The 19,845-nt window shown below is 38.3% G+C and overlaps 1 protein-coding gene across 1 annotated transcript; it reads left to right on the forward strand.

Annotated features, from left to right (window-relative positions):
* The first annotated feature begins 12,877 nt into the window (after positions 1–12,877).
* On the forward strand, positions 12,878–17,649 carry LOC140234300 (nucleoside diphosphate kinase 6-like). Its single transcript, XM_072314362.1, has 5 exons — positions 12,878–12,969; positions 13,619–13,721; positions 14,547–14,670; positions 15,966–16,042; positions 17,436–17,649. Exons 1-5 carry the CDS (start codon positions 12,889–12,891, stop codon positions 17,606–17,608), a joined length of 558 nt encoding a protein of 185 aa, XP_072170463.1. The 5' UTR covers positions 12,878–12,888; the 3' UTR covers positions 17,609–17,649.
* The last annotated feature ends 2,196 nt before the right edge of the window (positions 17,650–19,845 follow it).

Raw genomic sequence — 19,845 nt, forward strand, 5'->3', positions numbered from 1 at the left:
GTGTGTGCACAGTTTATTTCCCTTGCACTGGTTTACTGGAAAATTGAATGACTCTCCCCGCATGCAAGGAGGGCGAGCCCTGCAATCTTTTCACGCATTCATGGATTCTGGTCTTTGTCGCAGGAAACCGGTTTGAAGGTGGCACCCGATAAAGATATTATATCCTATGATGTGTCTCTATCAGCTCAGCGTCGGCTAATCTGCCACGCATGTTCTCATTTCAGGGCAACTTTTATGCCTAGCTGTATAGTGAAGAGAGCGTTGCAACATGATACTTCAACAATAAATTCAGATAGTGGCATCTGCCCATTTGGCAGAAATTCAGTGGCACTGCACTTGAATGTTTTTTCTGTCTTTCTCCTCCTCCTCCTCCTCTTCTTCTTCTTCTTCTCCTTCTTCTCCTTTTCTCTTTCTCTCTTCCTGTGTCTGCCAATTTTGAGGTTCAAAATCTCAGAGTAATTTGTAAGCATAGAGTCGTCAACTTCATGTCAATATAATACTGAAAGACAGAGTTTTTTATGCCATAATCATATGGGTAGGACAATAAATTTGTGTATATTAATTGAGATCAGTGTAAAATCAATTTCAGGTTAAAAGTAATAACTGTACACAATAACAATACAAACAAGTTCCTGCAGATTCTAACATCATAACATCCAATTTCATGCCTGGGTTCAGGACACCATTATAGTTTGATTGTGCTTTAAATATCTACCCTAAAGTCAGCTACTAACAGAGGATGGCCAAAGCCCCTATACAAAGTTACAATAGGCCTTCGTGGTAAATCAAACTTGCTCATAGGGACAGTCTTCTGTGCTGTGGAATACAGCCATCTATGTAGGCCTATACTGGTACACGTACCAGCATCAGGTACAATACAGTGCAGAGACTTTACAAATACATCCCCTTCCTTCAAAATTTTAGTGTACTTTGCATTTGGATCATGCAACAAAATGGTCAAATGATTCTGAGATTGCTATAGTACCCTCAGTCTGGGTTTACAGGTTTGTAGAGTTAATTCATCTAAGACTCGTACAGATTGTACAAATCTCTGTGTATTGTCATGCATTGTATTGTACTGGGTAGCTGGTTAGTGTGAATTTGCCCTTTTAATATGCTTGTAGTACACAGAGGTTCACCTTTGCTTGAAAACACAAGCAAACAAAGGGAACTCCCTCCCACCACCCACCACCCACCCCCCCCCTTCCCACTCCAGCCCAGCCCAAATAGCCCAGCCTAGCCCTTGCATAATGTATCGTAAACTTGGCCCTATTGAGTAGACAACCATTCAAATGGAAAGGGCTGTCAAATTGATTCCCTGAAGCAATGAATGCATTTGAACACACTGTCATCGTCTCCCTTTGAATAGACACTGTCTATGGTGATACTGCTGATCGCATAAATCTGACTGTTACAGCAGTCTTCTCCTGTCTGGGTTTGGAGAAATCAAAGGATTAGAGTTTCCTGACTTGTGCAGTATAACAGCATCACAAATTTCTAGATTGAACCATGGAACTAGCTCCACGTAAAGTCCCCTGGAGTTGCACGGTACCAGCTGTACTTGATCTGTAAAATTAATCTAGGGCTCTGTATCAATGTACAACCTAGTCCAAGACAATGGGGAAAAACAAATTAGGGTTTAAAAGAAGATTTTTCTTTTGACTGTAAAAGTGGAAATTTTCATGGTGTGGATGTACATAAATATGCACATTTTGTGCAACCAGAAACTATCTGGAAAATAAAACCACACATATTATATTTTTGCTTGTTATGAATCTTAAAGGATGTAACACCATTTAATGCTTAGATTCTGTGGAATTAAAAACACATAAAATTCATCTTCCCAAGTCGAGGTGGAAAAATTTTGAGGTAAAAAAACAAAATGTCCACTTTTACATTATGTCTTTGCTATGAAACACAGCTGTCAATACTTCGCTTTAATCTTTTATAAAATCTAGGGGATTTTGAGGAGTAAGAAGGGAGGAGATATTTGCATGTTACATGCATAAGAACAGGCAAATATTGTGCCTAAACTACAGAGTATTTCATGTTCTCTTTCAGACATGATGAGATACCTGCATGGTATTGAAATATTCAGAAAACCTCATGCAGAATGGAGCTGGAGACTTGGCAATCTATAAAGTGTGTACTTTCACAATACACCACGAAATCTTCATTCACACAACTTGGAGATTGTACATGGTTTTTAGACCACTTTTAATACATGAAATATCTTCCTGAAGATAAAAAGGAAAGGTGTTTCATGAACAAATATCAGTGAAAACATTTGAGTAATATCTCAGTGAATCATGATCAAGTGAGGCTGAGAGGAATTCTGACTGTTCAAATGTGTGAGAATCTGCCACTGTTGTACACCTTACATTACTGTTTTATGGTGCACATTCTATGAAAAAGCATGAACACAAAGGGAAAACCTTACAAAGTAATAGATTGCAAGAAATATGTCGTGATTGTGGGATTGTTATTCTTAGGAGCTTGTTCAAGGGAAACCCCAGGCATCTTGATGTCAATACACGGGGAACCCTTGGTGATGTAATCTGCATACTACACACACACACACACATTGAATTGACACAATACGAAAAAGCATCTGTATCATACAAAGGCTGTGAAAAGGGCCATTTATGCGATAAAGAGTTTGTGATATAAAACATGATACATGTATTTTATCAAACACATTGACCTGTAGGATGCTGTATAAATCAAATCCATACATACAATCAACTAGCGAAACTCCTTGCCCTTTTCCTTGGTCTGCTCATTTCCATCGATATTCTTTTGAACAAAGATAATTACAGGAATTGAGCAACAACATCTATGGCGTGTTGTAAAACTGTCCAAACCACCTAGGCCTTCTTGTGGCGACATTTGCACAAGTTATGGTGTGCAGTTTACACATGTTTGGTAACAGCAAATTGACTCTGGCACAATAAGAACATACTTGAAAACAAGGTCATCCTTTGTTGAACAGTTTCACAGAATCTCACACAACTGGTGAGAGATCGGGGCCACATCAGGTTAGAGGTGCAACATGTCACAGGTTTTGTATCTAATTTATGAGACACATACACACACACTTGAAATTACACACACACATAAATACCAGGGTAAATCACACACAGAAACAAGCAGTCTGAAGATAATGCTACACTCACTCTATCACTCAGCGATGAAGGGTGGGGGGGGGGGGGGTGAGTTGTTAAATCACACTGTCGTAGGGCAGCTACATTCATATTGTATACGCCTACAGTAAGTTTTGTATGTATCATTCAAACTTATGTACATGAGAGTTCAAAGCATAAATTTCAAAGTTCATGACACCATAAAAGTTTGGTGCTGTTCACAGTGATGTGATTTGTGAAAAAATGAAAGTTCCACAAGTTACAACAGGATAATGTCCAATTCTGATCAAATGTTTTCGCAATCATTCTGCCAAGTCTGATTTTAGCCTGACAGGGAGTAGATGACAGGTCAATTTGAAGGTGGTGTTGAATTTTGACTTTCAGCTTTTTTCTTCTCTGCCTTTTTGTTTTGTTTTGTTTTGTTTTTTGTTTTTTCTATCAAAGCATGATAGTGACTGAATACATTTCACCAGTGAATAGAATTAAGTCCTCTTTCCTTATCAACTCAATCTCTACTTACATTGTACCATCACTACTTTCTGAGAAGATGGCTTCGGTATGTTCAATGAAATTTTAGACCAAACTAAGTTTGTCAGTTTTCGGTTAGTCGGAGGAAATTATGATTCTGCGCAGGACCAAAATGCCCTATGTTTATAACCCTTTGGTAAGCGGGACCCATTCAGATTGAAGGTTGTAGTATGTAATATTTATTAAGCCACATCACATTTGAGTGAGAGTGGTAGTAGACACAGTAGGCCTACATATCCATATCACTTGTGATTTGAGCCCCACTGAACAGGGGGGCCAGAGCTCCCCCATTTCAACACGTATGCACACACTGTTGGTTATCTTTCCTCTTCCCCCCCCCCCCAAAAAAAAAAAAAAAAGAAAATAAATAAATAAATAAATAAATAAATAATAGCAATATTAATAGGCTTAATGGTAACAATATTGATAAATAGATAATACAATTAAAACTAAAATTTAAAAAAATGAAAAAAAAAATCAATACAACCACAGGCCCAAATTCTGGTGGGTTCCTCGCTCTCCTTGTATGACCTGACCTCGACAGAAAGATCCGTCTGTCCGGAGGACTCTTTTATATTTTGCTATTAACGCTGTCCTCCGTAGAGGGGATCCGTGAAGCCAGACGCAGTCTCCGCGGAACATTCCCCGATGGACAGATACAGACCGATCTTTCGATCAAGACCTGACCATGATTATGACCCCCTAATATCCAAACACACACACACTATTCAAATACAATGCACACAGTAAACATTGTATTTGTAAATATTTCACAAGGGGGGGGGGTGCATTTCACAACAGAATCACACACATTTCCCCTGAACATCACATATCTATGACCATCATGGCCATGGCCACCACACACACTTCAATAAAAGTCTCTACTCATTTTTTTTTTTTTTTTTTTTTTTTAAATCTAGAGAGTGGTAGGGTTGAACCCCTTGTTGATACAAGTCCTGAGCAGTAGCATCTGGCCGCTTACTTTTCTTCTAGATAATCTAACGTTAGTACCCGGTAGTCAGATTTTCCTCAGATTATGCCAACTTTAAATTGCCTCTAAATTTACTTTCACTTTTGTTATGAACATTTCACTTTAAAAGGAAAGTGCAAAAGATGGCAATAACCTGTTTACCTGCAATATTCATACACTGTTTAATAACCACGTGGCACTTTTAACTAAATTTTGTTTCACAAGTGAAAGTGGGAGGTGTGATCATTTTTTTTTTTTCATTCCGTGTCATTGGCTTGTATGAAAATGTTTACTCTACGAGTACAACTACAGACCCCAGACGGGGTGCTCACTCCTTGTATTATTACAGTCTTCTGTGGGAGCTTCGCCGCATTCGTTTCGGGCTGGTCGCAGTTACTTTTTAATACAACATAAATGTTAAATTTGGTTCTTTCGTTAAAGATCTAAACCTATCACAGTGATACTGTACATGTACTTCATGAAAATTCCTTCATTTATAGCAACTTGCACTTCCTCTTGCAAAACAACCTATCTGTCCTTGGAATCACACATAGATGTCATAGCTGTCATAGATATCATAGATGTCATAGATGTCATAATGATATCACACATAGATGTCATGTGTCATCTTTTTTTTTTTTCAAATGTTAAAGGTGCACTCACTTCACAAGTTGTGCTTACTGAGTTGTCACCTCCAGTTTGTCATTACTGAATTGTTACTGTTGTTACACGAATTCATCTAGAAATAAATGCTCTATTGAATGAATGAATAGCGCGATCATGATTTATTCGATAAGAAAGGCAACGAAACAGGGGTCACGGGCAAAGGACGGGTACTCACCCCAGGCCCACCCGCGGCCGCTATGCGATACGATTGACAGTACAATACGCCGCCACGGAGTTCATTCAAGCATCAGTGTCCGCGCTGCTGTCGCCAAGTTGCCCGTTCCTGCCCGATGCTTTCTTCGTCCCCCGTGAAGTGCTGGGCTGGCTAGCTTGGATTGACCATATAAGTCGAATTGAGAAGATAATTGTATTTATACAAATGCGAGTTGAAAAACAATATCAGCACTGGCAGCAGTGAGTCGTGTTCCTGCTATCAAGTAACATAAACGGCAGATTGCTAGACTAGACGTTAGCGTTACTCGACTCACACTTGCAGTCGCTCGTAAGTCTGTGGTGTGTGCTGCACCATGTACCAGGGGCCTTTTTGATCTTACGCAAGCTAGCTAATGTGCGTTTATGGTTATTCGTAGTGGCACGGATTCGTCAGTGCTACAACGACAGTGCGTTCGATTGGGCAAATCCGAAACGCGGCTGGATCCCGTATAGTCAGGTGTGGTGGCGGAGTGGAAGGTGGTGGTGGTGGTTGTTGTTGGTGGTGGTGGTGGTGGTTGTTGTTGTTGGTGGTGGTGGTGGTAGTGGTGGTGGTGGTGGTGGTGGTGTTCGTTACAGGTCCACTCTGAGGTCGGGTGGCCGGGAGCCTATCTTTTGATAAAATTGATTTTAAATTTCCTTACCACACAGGCTGCCATAGACTTTTACAGTTCAAATCTACTTTTATAATCACAGGGCACCCTGGTGTGCAGAAATGGAATACATCAGTCTCTTTCACATGCGTTTTCTCTGAAAAAAAGAAAAAATATATATATATTTCTTTTTTTTGGGGGGGGGGGGTTGATTGACTGATGCTATTATTTTTTCCCAATGGGATATTTATAATTCTACATCAAACATATATTCACCTGACACATAATATTTCAAATAAAGTACTTTGGAAAACAACCAATGAAATATCGTGACTCCTACCATCATACTAACTCTATAAATATAAGAGAACAAGGGCCCTGTTTTATGAAGAGTTAAAATTGACTATATAGTTGATTTCAACTGTAAGTCTATGGCAGCCTGTGCATTAGTAAGGAAATTTGAAATCGATTTTATCTTTTGATAAAATGAGGCCCAGATGTCTAAACAGACACCATTTTTCTGAAAACTTGCAACTTATGATTATTTCTTGCAATATTTTTTTCCTTATCCTAATATTCCCTTCCTATCTTTACATAGATCAAAACGGGAAATATTCTGTTTATTTTACAAACATAAATTTCATATCTCACAAACATGGTAATATAATTCAATGCCGAATTGTTAATACCCCCAAAACCAAATAGTTTATTTTCCGTCGTAAATGTTATTTCTAATCCCGCTATAACATTAATCCATTCTCTTACTTCAACCCACAATCTATCAACATATATTGACAATCACTCAGAAAATGCAATTATTTTTACCTCCGCCAAGGAAGGAGGTTATGTTTTCATCGCCGTTTGTTTGTTTGTTTGTTTGTTTGTTTGTCGGTGCGCAAAATAACTCAAAAAGTTGTGCACGGATTTGGATGAAACTTACAGGAAAGCTGAGAATGTACAATTAGGAACAGATGATTCAATTTGGTAGTGATCCGCAATTTTTTATGGATTTTATGAATTTTGATTCGATATTGTTAGGCTGGTAGGGTCAATGAACTTGAAAGTTCAAGCTGCGCATTTTTTAGGTTTTCAAACGCGCACTAAATTCTTGAAGTTTTCGCAGGTGTCACAGCACAGGACGACTCCCTTACTAGAGCCTCGGTACACAATAGTACACAGACAATATAGGGCTCACACCCGTAAATACAATGAACTGTCCCAGACCCCTTCACAAATTCGTACCAAAGATACCAAAATAAATGAAGAAAAAAATTAATTAAAAATCAATGATGTAGTTTAGCTGTAGATATTGAGTATGAATTCCTCTACAAATTGCATTTTGGTTGGAAGATGAAAGCTTTTCTGGTGGAATTTGAGGGGACTATATTTCATTGGGTACGTGTACGGAAAATGGGTGATTTTTTGAGTGACAAGAACTCGTAGTCTGGCTTTGCGGACCCCTGGACAGAGTTTGAACTGAAGAATCCACCCTGAAAATTTGATGGATGAGAGGATATATCTCACTTATCCAGGTTAGTGAAGCTGAAACACCTCATTTCTCCCAGCTATTTTACAGAATTTTTTGAAATTTGATTTTTAACACACATCCCTATGGGGAAATATTTATGGGTGTGAGCCCTATAGAGGATGCATGCAATGCACACAAGTCTATGGGAAGTATTCATCCCATACATACTCTGCTGGTTTATGTTGATCTATTGTGTCAGATCTCTTCCTCCCTCCCCCTTCTCCTTCCTACCCCCCCCCCCCCCCCTCTACCCCTCTCCTCTACCCCCCCCCCCCCCCAACTCTGTTTGGCTACAATTTGTTTTCTTTATATTATGTTGTGTTACTAGATCTTTGTACATAGCAGTCATCAGTATCACATACAACTTTGAATGACTGTGTTATTTTAATGTATTTCTTTGTTTGGCTACCACTGAAACAGGTCAAAATTCATAAAGTTAGTCTGTTTGACAAAACAAAGTCTTTTCAAGTATTTTGTAGGCAATAATGTGATGATGACACCCCCATAATCAAAGATTACTGCCTGCATCTAGGTATTCATCTTATGAAGAACTGATCAACACTACATTTTTATTTTTTTTAAAAAACCTCAAAGGGCATGAGATTCAAATGTGTCCTTTGAGAAGCTTTATAACCCTTGAATGTATAATTTCCCATATGATGTAAGTGCAAATATCATCAAAAACACATTTATGATGTTTAAAAGTCAAATGAGAAATATGACCTCCACTATAGACACTGACCTCGCCCTTTTCCCCGGTAGAGGGCCACAGAGACTTTGTACAGTATCAACAGGGAGGTGAGACTAATCACCTCCCTGGTATCACGATCATTGTCTTGAGATAACTCCTTGCCGAAACCAAATTTTGGCTATTCTAAAACAAAAACAAAACGTACTGTTTTCACTAGAAGAGAAAAAAAGAGAAAAAAAATAAACAAAAAACAAAAAAGCAAAAAATCGTAAATTGGAATGAAATGAAATAATATTATCTTCCGTCTATAAGGCAAAAAGGGGAAAGGGGATTCTGGGATTGCAAAACAATGTTTTAATTGTGAAAAAGTTTGTCCTTTTTTTATTATTTTCCCGAAATTCAGAACCAATATGTAAGATTTGATGATTCATTCTGTGAGATTATGAATAAACATTGTGATCATATTATTATAATTGTAGAACACTATTTTATACAAAAACTATAGGCCTATCAATCAACAGTCTATATACATGAATGCAATCAATATAAACCTCAATAAAAACAACTCAGCTCAACACAACTTTTTTTTTTTCTCAAGGGGAATTTAGGGCCATCCTTCACAATCAATCATATTTACATTTTAACTATATATTTCTAATCTGTCCTCTCATTGCCGTATACATAATTTATGCCTATGATATACGCAGTACGGGGGAGAGTTGCCCCCATAGTCGGAAATGTTCAAAAAAATATTAGTAAAATAGGAAAATCGTGCAACAATTATTTCAGAATGAGTAAGAACATCGTTTTAAGCTTTCACTACGGCAATGACTACGGATAAAAACTCGCTTCCTGTCTCTTTATTTTTCCTGGGATGGTCAGTAAGAGTGTTGCCCAACATCTTGTAAAGTCAGGATGAAAATTCGAAAGGAAATCGTATTTTCACCGGGAACTTGTAGTCTATTAAGCTACATTGTATTAGGCTCCGTGATCGGGTGCGAGGTCGACACCAGATAACGAGTCACACAGCCCACTTGGAGTCAAACAGCTTCCGAGTATACGACCCACGAGCTAAAACGTGTGATAGGAGCTCAAGACACTTTTAGATTAGACTTTTACTTCTAGAATTTAGGGGGAAAGGCTCATAAGATTAGATTACCAGCGAAACACTATGAGCAAAATTATAAGGATCACGAATTAAGCTCGATACTATACTATGGAAAAAAAAAAACCCATACGAGTTCGACATTACATCAGGGGCCTTGCATGGTATGGTTATACTGTGTCAAGATCGTGGACCTTTTTTGTGATTTTTGTTTTGTTTTGTTTTGTTTTGTTTTGTTTTGTTTTGTGTGTTTTTTAACTGTCTATGTGATAGCTCGCGCTGAACCTGTTTTCTTACTTGGTGCCTAGGCTCGTGGCTGCCATTATAAAAATTTTGACTTTTGCATGCATGGGCTGTATGACTCGTGGGATGAGCCCCTCATCATCGGTGATGTTAGTTATTCTGAAAGTTTGTTTATCCGAAAATGAAATAGAAGGTTCCGCAGGTTCGTTAGTCTGAAAATGCAATATGATAATAACGGGCCGTTTAACGATCGCCCCGACACTGTACATCAGGCATGCTAACCATTGAACTGCACACTATACTTCAATATGAGACCATTCTGAAGAAATAATTTTCACACAACAATAGATATGTACTCTTAAATGAATCCCACAAGGATTGGAACAACCATCCCCCAGCATTCCCACTGATCAGTTACTAGCCATCCCCTTTAAGCACATTGATACGAGACGAAGAAATCAAATCGAAATGCAGCAAATGAAATAAGGTTCGCTACGAGTTCCGAAGGTTCGATAGTCCGAAAATGCAACAGCGAAAATCTACTAATCCGAACATGAAAAAAAAAAGGGGGGTACTAATGAACATTTGGAATAATGTTATCACAAACCTTATTTCGTTTTCTGTTTAACAAACCTTGGGAATAACAAACTTTATTATCATTTTGTTGTTGCTATTGTTGGCTTTTTTTTCATTTGCAGACTAACGAACCTTTGGAGTATTACAAACCTTATTCCATTTTCGGACTAACGAACCTTCAAAATAACGAACTGTATAACCCCTTTATCTTTAACAATGGTTTTATTTTTGTCCATGTTTAACGACGAAATTTGTTTACTGGATTTCCCGTGGGGAATGCCACCGAAACATATTTCCATGTGATTGATTCAGAGTGTCAAACATATGATATATTCGAACAAAATTACCCGTCAGCTTCTATGCTCTCTTTGTTCTCTGCATAACATTGGCTTCGTTTTCTTCTTTCATAACCTATATAGGTTTTCTTGAGACCAACATTTCAAATGTTAACTTTTCAATCTAATCATTTGTCTCTTTCATAATATGATCAAATGCGTGGATTTTTTTTTTTCTGTCCACAGTGATGAGACTGTAATAGCTTCGCAAATCTTGTGAGTCTTTTTAACGCTCAATGTATAAGCCTGGAAGAACGACAAGATTACAGATAGATTTAAACGATTTAAACAAGAAGTTTTCCTAAATTCTGTTTCACGTCCATCATTCAAGAATTAATTATATAGTCATTTCTAAGAGTATGATAATATGGGTAACTCTTCAATCAGTTTCTAATTTTGTCGGTTTGTGTTTGCAATCCGAGAGACAGTTGTGGTTGTCAGAATTGTAGCCTATCATTTCATAGGTTCTCTGTATAGTTTTAGGATTTGGTAAACTTTTCTGTTTGTATCTTTTCCCAGGCCTGGCAAAAAGAGAGAAACATTTATTTTTTTTCTTCTTCTTGCTCATTCACTCTCTTTCTCCAAGAGGATACCCTGGTTCCTGAGTTGTTTATCATTGTTGCCTTTGACCTTTATTCCTATAGGACTCCGGTCTCTGGATAGCGCCTATAATATAGGCGCTATCCAGAGACCGGAGTCTAATATTATATAGACTTTATGAATCCAATAAGTTACGGAGACACGTGACTTGAATATTATTTATAGCCTAGTAAGTTATGTGACTGTTAACTTGACGTTTGGATCATAGAGATTTTTTTTTAATCGTGCATTTTTTTTTTGTATAAAGACTCACAATAGCCGTTTTCGATTCGTGGGGCACCGCTGCCGATTTGCTCTATTTTGTACACTTGAAATATAAAATGTAGAAGAAAAAGAAGACGAAAGAGAGAGAGAGAGAGAAAAAAAAAAGAAGGAGAAGAAGAGGAAGGAGAACCAGAATGTGAGGATAGAAGGAGATAAAACAATAGACAAAGAAGAAGAGAAGGAGAAGAACGAGAAAAGAGAATGAAAAAAAAAAGAAAAAGAAGAAGAAGAGAGGAGAAAGACAATAAAGAGTGTTCTAGAAAGAAAATTAATATTCATTAACGATGATCAGGAAGATGTGATGACATAATTGTGTTTGTAAAGTTGTGCGTTTTTAAGAACCCATTTTGCCTTTCATGCTAGATCTATGCACCAATTGCGTGCAACATTTAGTGTGTGGCTAATGTTACAAGTTCTTCTTCTTCCTCTTCTGATCAAGTCTGCCTCCTTCAATAGATTGAGGATTCTTGCAGACTGGTGCTATTTACATTATAATACAATTTACTTACAGATATTTACAAGCACATAGAAAATTTGACGAAAATAACTAGCCACTGTGATCAACCGTTAGACGGTTTCGATACCCACAGATGGCGCTGAAACAATTTCTGACGACAGGGAATTCCAGTTCCTTACAGTTCTTGGAAAGAACGAATGGCGATGCGATTCAGTTCTCGAATATGGTACCTGATAGGAGTATAAGTTAGGTTAGTCCTCGCTATCTCTCTACCTTCTTGTCCCCTTGACTGCTTGTTACAGATCAGTGAATCTGATGATAGATTGGAAAAGTCATGGAATAAAGGTTGGCGGACAATATACACCCAAACAATGACTGTTCTGCATACCTTTGCGAAGTTGAAGTCATTGCATTGATGGGAATGGTGATCGAACTTTCTTTGGAGCATGGGAATAGATAAGCACATTAAAGAATCTCCAAATGTTGTACTTTCCTATAGGGGTGTGGGTCTTCTATCTTTACAACAAACAAACAAACAAAAAAAAAAAACCAAACAAACCCAGAAACACTCAAAAACCATACGCATGAAGAAAGACATAATGGTATATATCATAATATGCCATGCCATTGCGACTATAATCAATTATTCTTGCGAAAAATGAAATGATTAATTTCATAACTTATGTGACTATGATTAAACATTTTACCATCCAATTTAAAAAAAACAAACAAACAAAAAACAAACTATTATCCTGTGAACGATGCTGCTACAACTTAATCAATCACGCAAATAAGATACAGATCGGCCGAGCGCCCTCTTTTGTGTGATACCTTTCTGACAACGTGCAGCTACTAGCTAGCATGCTAGCAGCTAGCTAGCCAGGCTAGCTGATGTGTACAAACTGTATGCAATGACGCAATGCAATCAGAGTAGCAGCATGTTGACATGGTACACATGAGTCCATGAGTCTGTGAGAATATGGCTTCCACGGCTCGCAAACTTCAGTTGACACTGGCCGTCATCAAACCTGATGTAGTGGCACACCCAATCAAGTTCCAGGTAATGTTGATGAACCCTTGTTTGTTTGGTACTATTGAACCGATTTGATGTAACGAGATTTAGGAGCAAAGCATACCAACAAAGCAAAGCTCACACGGGCCGCGAACCCGAACTCGTCGGAGTGCTGTGCCAGCGGCCAGCCAGCGTGAGAAGGCAGGGGACACTCCCCGAGCGAGATCCTCCTCGCCTCGGCCAGCATGATGCAGCATGAGCTGCTGTATTAAACTGCGACCAACAGCCCCATACGCACGCATAGGTATGCGTATATTGTATGGGGCTGGTCGCAGTAAGAGCTGCTAATACAACCTACACTGCCGTGTAACTATCGTTGACATGGTAGAATTATCCCTTTTCTCTTTTTTTTTTCTTTGACATTTGATTTTCACCACACTAGCCTGCCAAGAAATAGCAAATAAAATAGTACGACTGTACACCCTATTGGGCGATGGTGCATGATGGTGGACTGTGTCAACCTGTGTTTATCGTCGAGAAGAAGAAGTAATTTAGATAGTTAGACGACATTTTGATTATTAATTGCTTTTATAAATGCATAGGGAACATTCCGGAAGCTAAGAATTTGGTGTAAATTCCAAGGTAATTGCTTTGCTGGTGCAAGTCATTCTTGCCCCTTTCTCCTCCTGTTCTCCAGGCGATACAGAGAATGATCGTAGACCACAACTTCCTTGTGATTCGTTCCAAGATTTTGAGATGGAGCCGCTCAGATGCTGAAAGATTCTACGAAGAACACAGAGGTATTTTGATAAAACCAATCAAGAAGACAAATTATGATTTGACAGCCTTATATTAGCAATCACTGTCTAAATGTATGTTGAGAGCTTGAGATTGCCCAGGGCAAACTGATTTATTATTATTATCATATGGTCAGTTAATAGATCTAGATGTAGATTTTACAAATGTGACTTTTTTTTAATGTATGCAGAATGGAACTGGCCATATTAAAAGTTACGTGTATTTTATATTTCTAGTATTACTCAGACTGTGATATAACAGTGAGACTATTCTTTTGGTCATGGCCTTACCAGAGAACCAAGTGATCTTAAAAAGTGCTTTCAAGAGGAACTTTTATTAGTGGTTTGCACACAATAACTTTTGGTCATTGGAAATTGAGTGCTACAGAAAAAAAAAAAAAGCTCATGGTAGTTTTTGCCCCTGAATTCAGTTTCATCATTCATTTTTTTCCTCTAAATCTTGTTGGCATTTATACAGTGCACTCCAGTTATAAGTACATAACGAACACTATAATAAAATCCAGGTTACAATGAAGTAAATATTCAGGCCCCAACATCTGCTTAGATATATCTTTTATTGTTTATTTGTTTGGTTACATCAAAATTTGGATATACCAAGGTAATGAAGGAAAACTACCAGTCCTGAGGATGTTGTTATAACAGGAGTCGGATGACATTTTTGGAGAAATAAGCAGGGATTTTCAAGTGATGCCACTACCGGGAAGCTTGCATACTAAATTATGGTCCTTTCCAGCTTGGCATTAATAGTAGAACTCTTCTTGTTATGAGCAGTTCTTCTGTTTTCTCCAAATGCAATCTACAATACAGGAAGGTTCTTCTACAATCGCCTGGTGGGCTTCATGACATGCGGACCCATGTGTGCCCAGATTCTGGCCGGAGACAACGTGATCACACGATGGAGGGAACTCATGGGACCCACCAAGACGTTCAGGTGAGACCACTCGTACAGCTTCACACTGTTGGTAACCTTTGACCCCTGGCTGATTGGTTTGTCACTTGAGTTGGTGTTTTTCCTGATTTCTTTGTAGTGGTTATGTATGTAGAGAGTTGTCATTGCTGAGCGGTTAAAGGGATGGTATGGTTTTGGTTGAGATAGACCTTCAGGTTTCCATTTTTTTTATAACATTTTTTTTTTGTGTGTGAGATAATGAGAAACTTCTTATGAGATGTGAAAGAGCATACATTTCTAAGAAGAAACCCTCATTCAAAGTTTATTTGCTAAACATTGGTTTTGAAATGGGTGAGATATCCAAAAACATTGAGGTCCTAATAAAAGGTGGGACCCACCTTTTATTAGGACCATCTAATAGTTTTACTTTGTTTTTTGATACCTCGGCCATTTAAAAACCGATGTTCATCAACTAAACTTCAAATTCTTCTTAGAATTGTATGCTCTTTCATATTTCATAAGTGGTTTCTAAGTATCTCACAAATAGTTAAAATCTAAATCCCCCATCTCAACTGAAACTACTATATCCCTTCAAGACCACACAGATAATACTGTGGGCTCCCATGCATGTGTTTGAGCTTTGAGTCCCAGCCTGGCACTTTGTTCCTAATGGCCAAGTCTTTGGAGGGGACTTTAAGCCATTGGTCTCATTTGCTGCGCCCTATAAATATGCACATAACAGAATTCATTTCACCTGTCTTGTAAAGAGCAGGATGAAAACACAGTGAAGTGGTCAAATGTGCCAAAATGCTGGCTGATATTCTGCAATTGTCCTCAGATTTGAAGGATGCAGATTACCCCAAAGAAGAAGAAGAGGATGACAGTGAATACAGCAATGATAATGCATTCATTCTGATGGTGGTGGCAAAGATGTAATAAGGGTAACAAGGCTGATGGTGATGGTAGTGGTTATGGTTATGACTGAAGGTGTCGAAAATAATCACACCGTACTACAAAGCGATGGTGATGATGTTGATAATGATGATAACAAAGGTGTGATGAATGAGGAGAAAGCGGGTGGTTTTCTCCACTGTTACAGGGGAGCATTCCCCGATGGGTACAGGAAATCTTTGGTTGATCAGTACTGTTCAAACAATGTGCTTCGAAACTTGCCACAATCTATTGCCTAAAGTGATTAGCACGGTTGTATGGTGGTGATTAATAATTGTGATACAGTAGGCCCTAGCTGGGGTTGTCATAGAGACAGGTCTGATGATCATCACTGTCAGCAAGTGATTATGAAAACAATTTCTTGACTGCTGTTTCTCAATTTCCAGGGCCAAGCACATTCAACCCGACACGATAAGGGGACAACATGGCTTGACAGACACCAGAAATGCAACACATGGCTCTGGTAAGTGTCCTCTGCATTGAATCACCCCTTTGTACAATACTTTGACAAACTGTCACAAAGACAATTTCTGCAGCCGCATGGAAGAAACGACCGACGGATTACTTCCATTTCATCATTTGTAGATGCTTGCCAATTGACACTGTAGTAGTTTGATGTCTCTGTTGGTATATCGTTCTCTTTTAAATATCTTGAGAGATGTATCGTTTTGTTTACATTTTCACCTCCGCCAAAGAAGCTCTTTTTTGTTTGCATTTAGTTTTAGTTTGTTACCAGTTTTAACCTAGAAATTACAAATGGATTTTGATGAAATTTTCAAGATCGGTCTTTTGTGGGAGGACCAGATAATTACATGTAGTTTTTAGTTGCCTGGAACATTTTGTTTTCATGTCCTGACCCAGACATATTAAAGCCTAGTCCTGATTTGGGGAATTATTATAACATGCTGAGATGCCCTTTACATACAGTGGACTCCCGGTATGATGAGTCCTCGGAATCAGCGGTTTTCTTTCGTTATATCGAAATTCCGTTATAACTGAACAAATATTGTAAACGAGAAACAAAGAGCACATAATGTTGTGACCTGAATTTTTACTTTGTTGTAACCCTAATTTTGTTCTAGCCACATTCGTTATAGTGGGAGTGCACTGTACTGGTACATTGTATTTCGGTCATGGCTCTGTGGACTGATTTTTACCTGTGAAAGTTGGCAGCTCTGGATGATAACTGTGTTTGTACACATGGGCGTAACTGATATTTTTTGGGGTGATTTCAAGAGATGTTGCAAATACTGTATTTCAATTTAAAGGTAGGGAATCCCATTTGCATGCCTTAAATGAAGAGTTGTATAGTGGTACATGTATGTTGAAGAGAGTATCATTTTAAAAACTCCCATTAAGTGTTGAAAGTGGAAGGTAACATTTAGTACATTTTCATTGACCGTTAGATTTTGAATTGAATTTTTTTCGGGGCTCACCGTAAATTCCAGTACATTACTAGGCTACCTTTGCAGACCCATGCACTGCACGTGTGTCCATCATGTATATTTTGTGAAGAAAATTCATCAAAACTTACAAACATTTCTATATACATTCTTGCCACACACTCTATATGTTATTGCATCAGCTCTTATACTTTTAGATTTGTGTTTATAGATAAAAAATACAGAAGACTGCAACAAAAAGGCTTAAGTGTGGCTGACACACAGAACTACTGAGTAGTTGAGTTTTGTGCATTATTCAAATTGTAGATAACTGTTGACTTCCAAATTTCTCAGCAGTGGCCTAAACAAGTCCCCTGAGGTTCATATTTAATGTTTTGCTGCATTTTGGGAGGTCTGTAAAAGGTATCCCCTACCTTTAAAGGTACTCTGTTTTGCTTTAAAATGATGTGACAGATTCGCCGGACACTGCAGCCAGGGAGATTGGTTTCTTCTTCCCGGAGTTCAGCATCCAGCGCTGGTATGAGAGGGAAGAGCAGCTCTACCGGGACGAGAGTGTGCCCGTGATGTACTGCAAGGAGCTGCACCTCCACATACCACGGCCGGCGGATATCCTCCTGGAGAGCTGACACAATAAAGGGTCTGAAGACTGCAGAAATTATATCTTTTAAAGAATTATCTCTGATGTTTCATATCAGTTCTTCCTCATCCAGCATTTCTCTGGAGATGTGGAAGCTTTGCTTTTTGTGCAGAGACTTGCCATTACCTATGGAGAAAATCTACTGCTGACATTTTGGGTAAATTTTTGTTGAGGCTTGTGGTTTTTCCCTTTTTCTTTGCATTACAAGCTTGTTGCTTCAGCTGTTGTTAAGGATGTTGTGTTCAAACATGGATGGCATCTGCAAGTTTTCATGCAATACAAAGGTTGAGGTGTAGCATATATACATTTTACCGCTTGCTAGAATTCTTTGCCATTGGTCATTGGTCACTGGTCAGTCTGGAATCTCACTGTATTCTCCATCCTCTTTTTTTTTTTTCTTTTTATTGGAGGGGAATGAGGCCCAAACGTGTGGATTGAGTGAATGCAGTGACACATCAGTAAAATTTTAGAAAAGTTGGACAATCTGTTCGAAATTTTTAAAGTTTTGATGCTGCCATATCTGGATGAGAACACTACCCCAGTTTGTAATGTAAACTACAGGACAATTATATAAAAACATGGAGAATTCACTTTCATTTTTAAAATGAAAAGTACACTTTCTCTTGACTTGTTACAAGTCTGTACCAACATATTAAGATTATTCCCACTGTATTCTGAACTAGGCAAGTCAAATGCTCTTTCATTATGCTAGAAAATGAAAATATGTGGAGTTCTCTTTATATTTTCTCTGTATCATTGTCTTGCAGTGACGTTACAAACTGCAAGTAGTCCTTTCATCCAGTGATGGCAGCACCAAAAGTTTAAAAATTCATAACTTTCGGACAGATTGTGCAATTTCCCTTAAAGACTTCAGTGGTGTGTAAATATGTACTGATGTTGCTGCATTTACTCACTACACAGAAATATATATTTGAGTATCATTCTCCTTTAACTAGGAGAAAAAACAAGGTTACCAGATCCTTTCTCTCTCCTCTATACCCTTCCAGTGTCAGTATCGCCCTATAGCCTCTGCTGATTAGTTAGAGTTAAAACAAGTAGTTCTCAGAGGGCTCAGAATTCATCATTTACCATGTGGAAATTACTTGTAATATATCAGGAGGGACTATCAAGAAACTTTGGCATACTTGTGAAATAGACCCCATTACTTCCTGTCTGTACTGTATAGAACTACGGCGGCTTTCCTGTTATACTTGTGAATTCAGCCCCATTAACACTGTATGGCGTCCAATATTACATAAGCACTACAGCAGTGGGGCTTTCTTCTACAGTATAATACTTGTGAATGGGGCCCTACCAAATGATGTTTACGCGTGATTGATACAGCGTCAGGGCTGATTTCTACAGCATAGCATTGATCTTCGTCTTTCCTTTGTTTCCTTTGTTCTTTCTTCTCTTTCCCCTTTATTCTCAGAAGGACATCCTTATGCCCCTCAACTAATCTAAACATAAATACAACCCTAACCTTACCCTAAACCTAACCTAACCTTGCTCGCTACCGCGTGGATGCATGTGCTCTGCGATGGAGCCTACATATTTCACGATTTTGCCGAAACTTGTCCGGCCGACAAAATTTGAAATGATGATGAGGTATTCGGAGTACTTTGGAATCAAAAGTGTAAAGTAGTCTTGATCAGATTACCTGACTTATTCCTGAAGAGACCTCCCCGTTCAGTAGTGAGTAGGTAGACCAGTATGTGATAATCGATCATGCTATAGCACTCATATTTCTCAACAAGCTGTGTGAGATTCACTCTCACACATACAATGTAAGATTCATGCATACTGCTTTGGTTTGGTTTGTTCTTTATTGATAATTAATTATAAAACATTTACCCAGAAACTATGATCAGATATGTTCTCAGGTGGCGATACTGTTGGCATATCTGTTTGGCTAATATTTCACATTTTTGTTGTTATGTCACTGAAATTGAGTTATCACCGCGTTATTTAACACATTTCTCATGCATATGTACAGTATCAATTTTAGAGCAAAATCTAGTTTCTGCAGGCACATGAAAACTATGTTTTACCTTTAAAATGCAAAGGCACTGGTAAGGTATTTGCTTTGGTCAATAGAGTGAGCTGAAGCAAACAAAATGGTAGAGATACTTCATGAAATAAGGCATATTGTCTATAGAAAACACATTGTTTGATATGGAATTTGAATGTTGCACATGTTTTTACGCAGCAGTGCCATGGGTTGCA

The sequence above is a fragment of the Diadema setosum genome, chromosome 10, assembly GCF_964275005.1.
Source record: "Diadema setosum chromosome 10, eeDiaSeto1, whole genome shotgun sequence".
NCBI classification, from domain to species: Eukaryota; Metazoa; Echinodermata; class Echinoidea; order Diadematoida; family Diadematidae; genus Diadema; species Diadema setosum.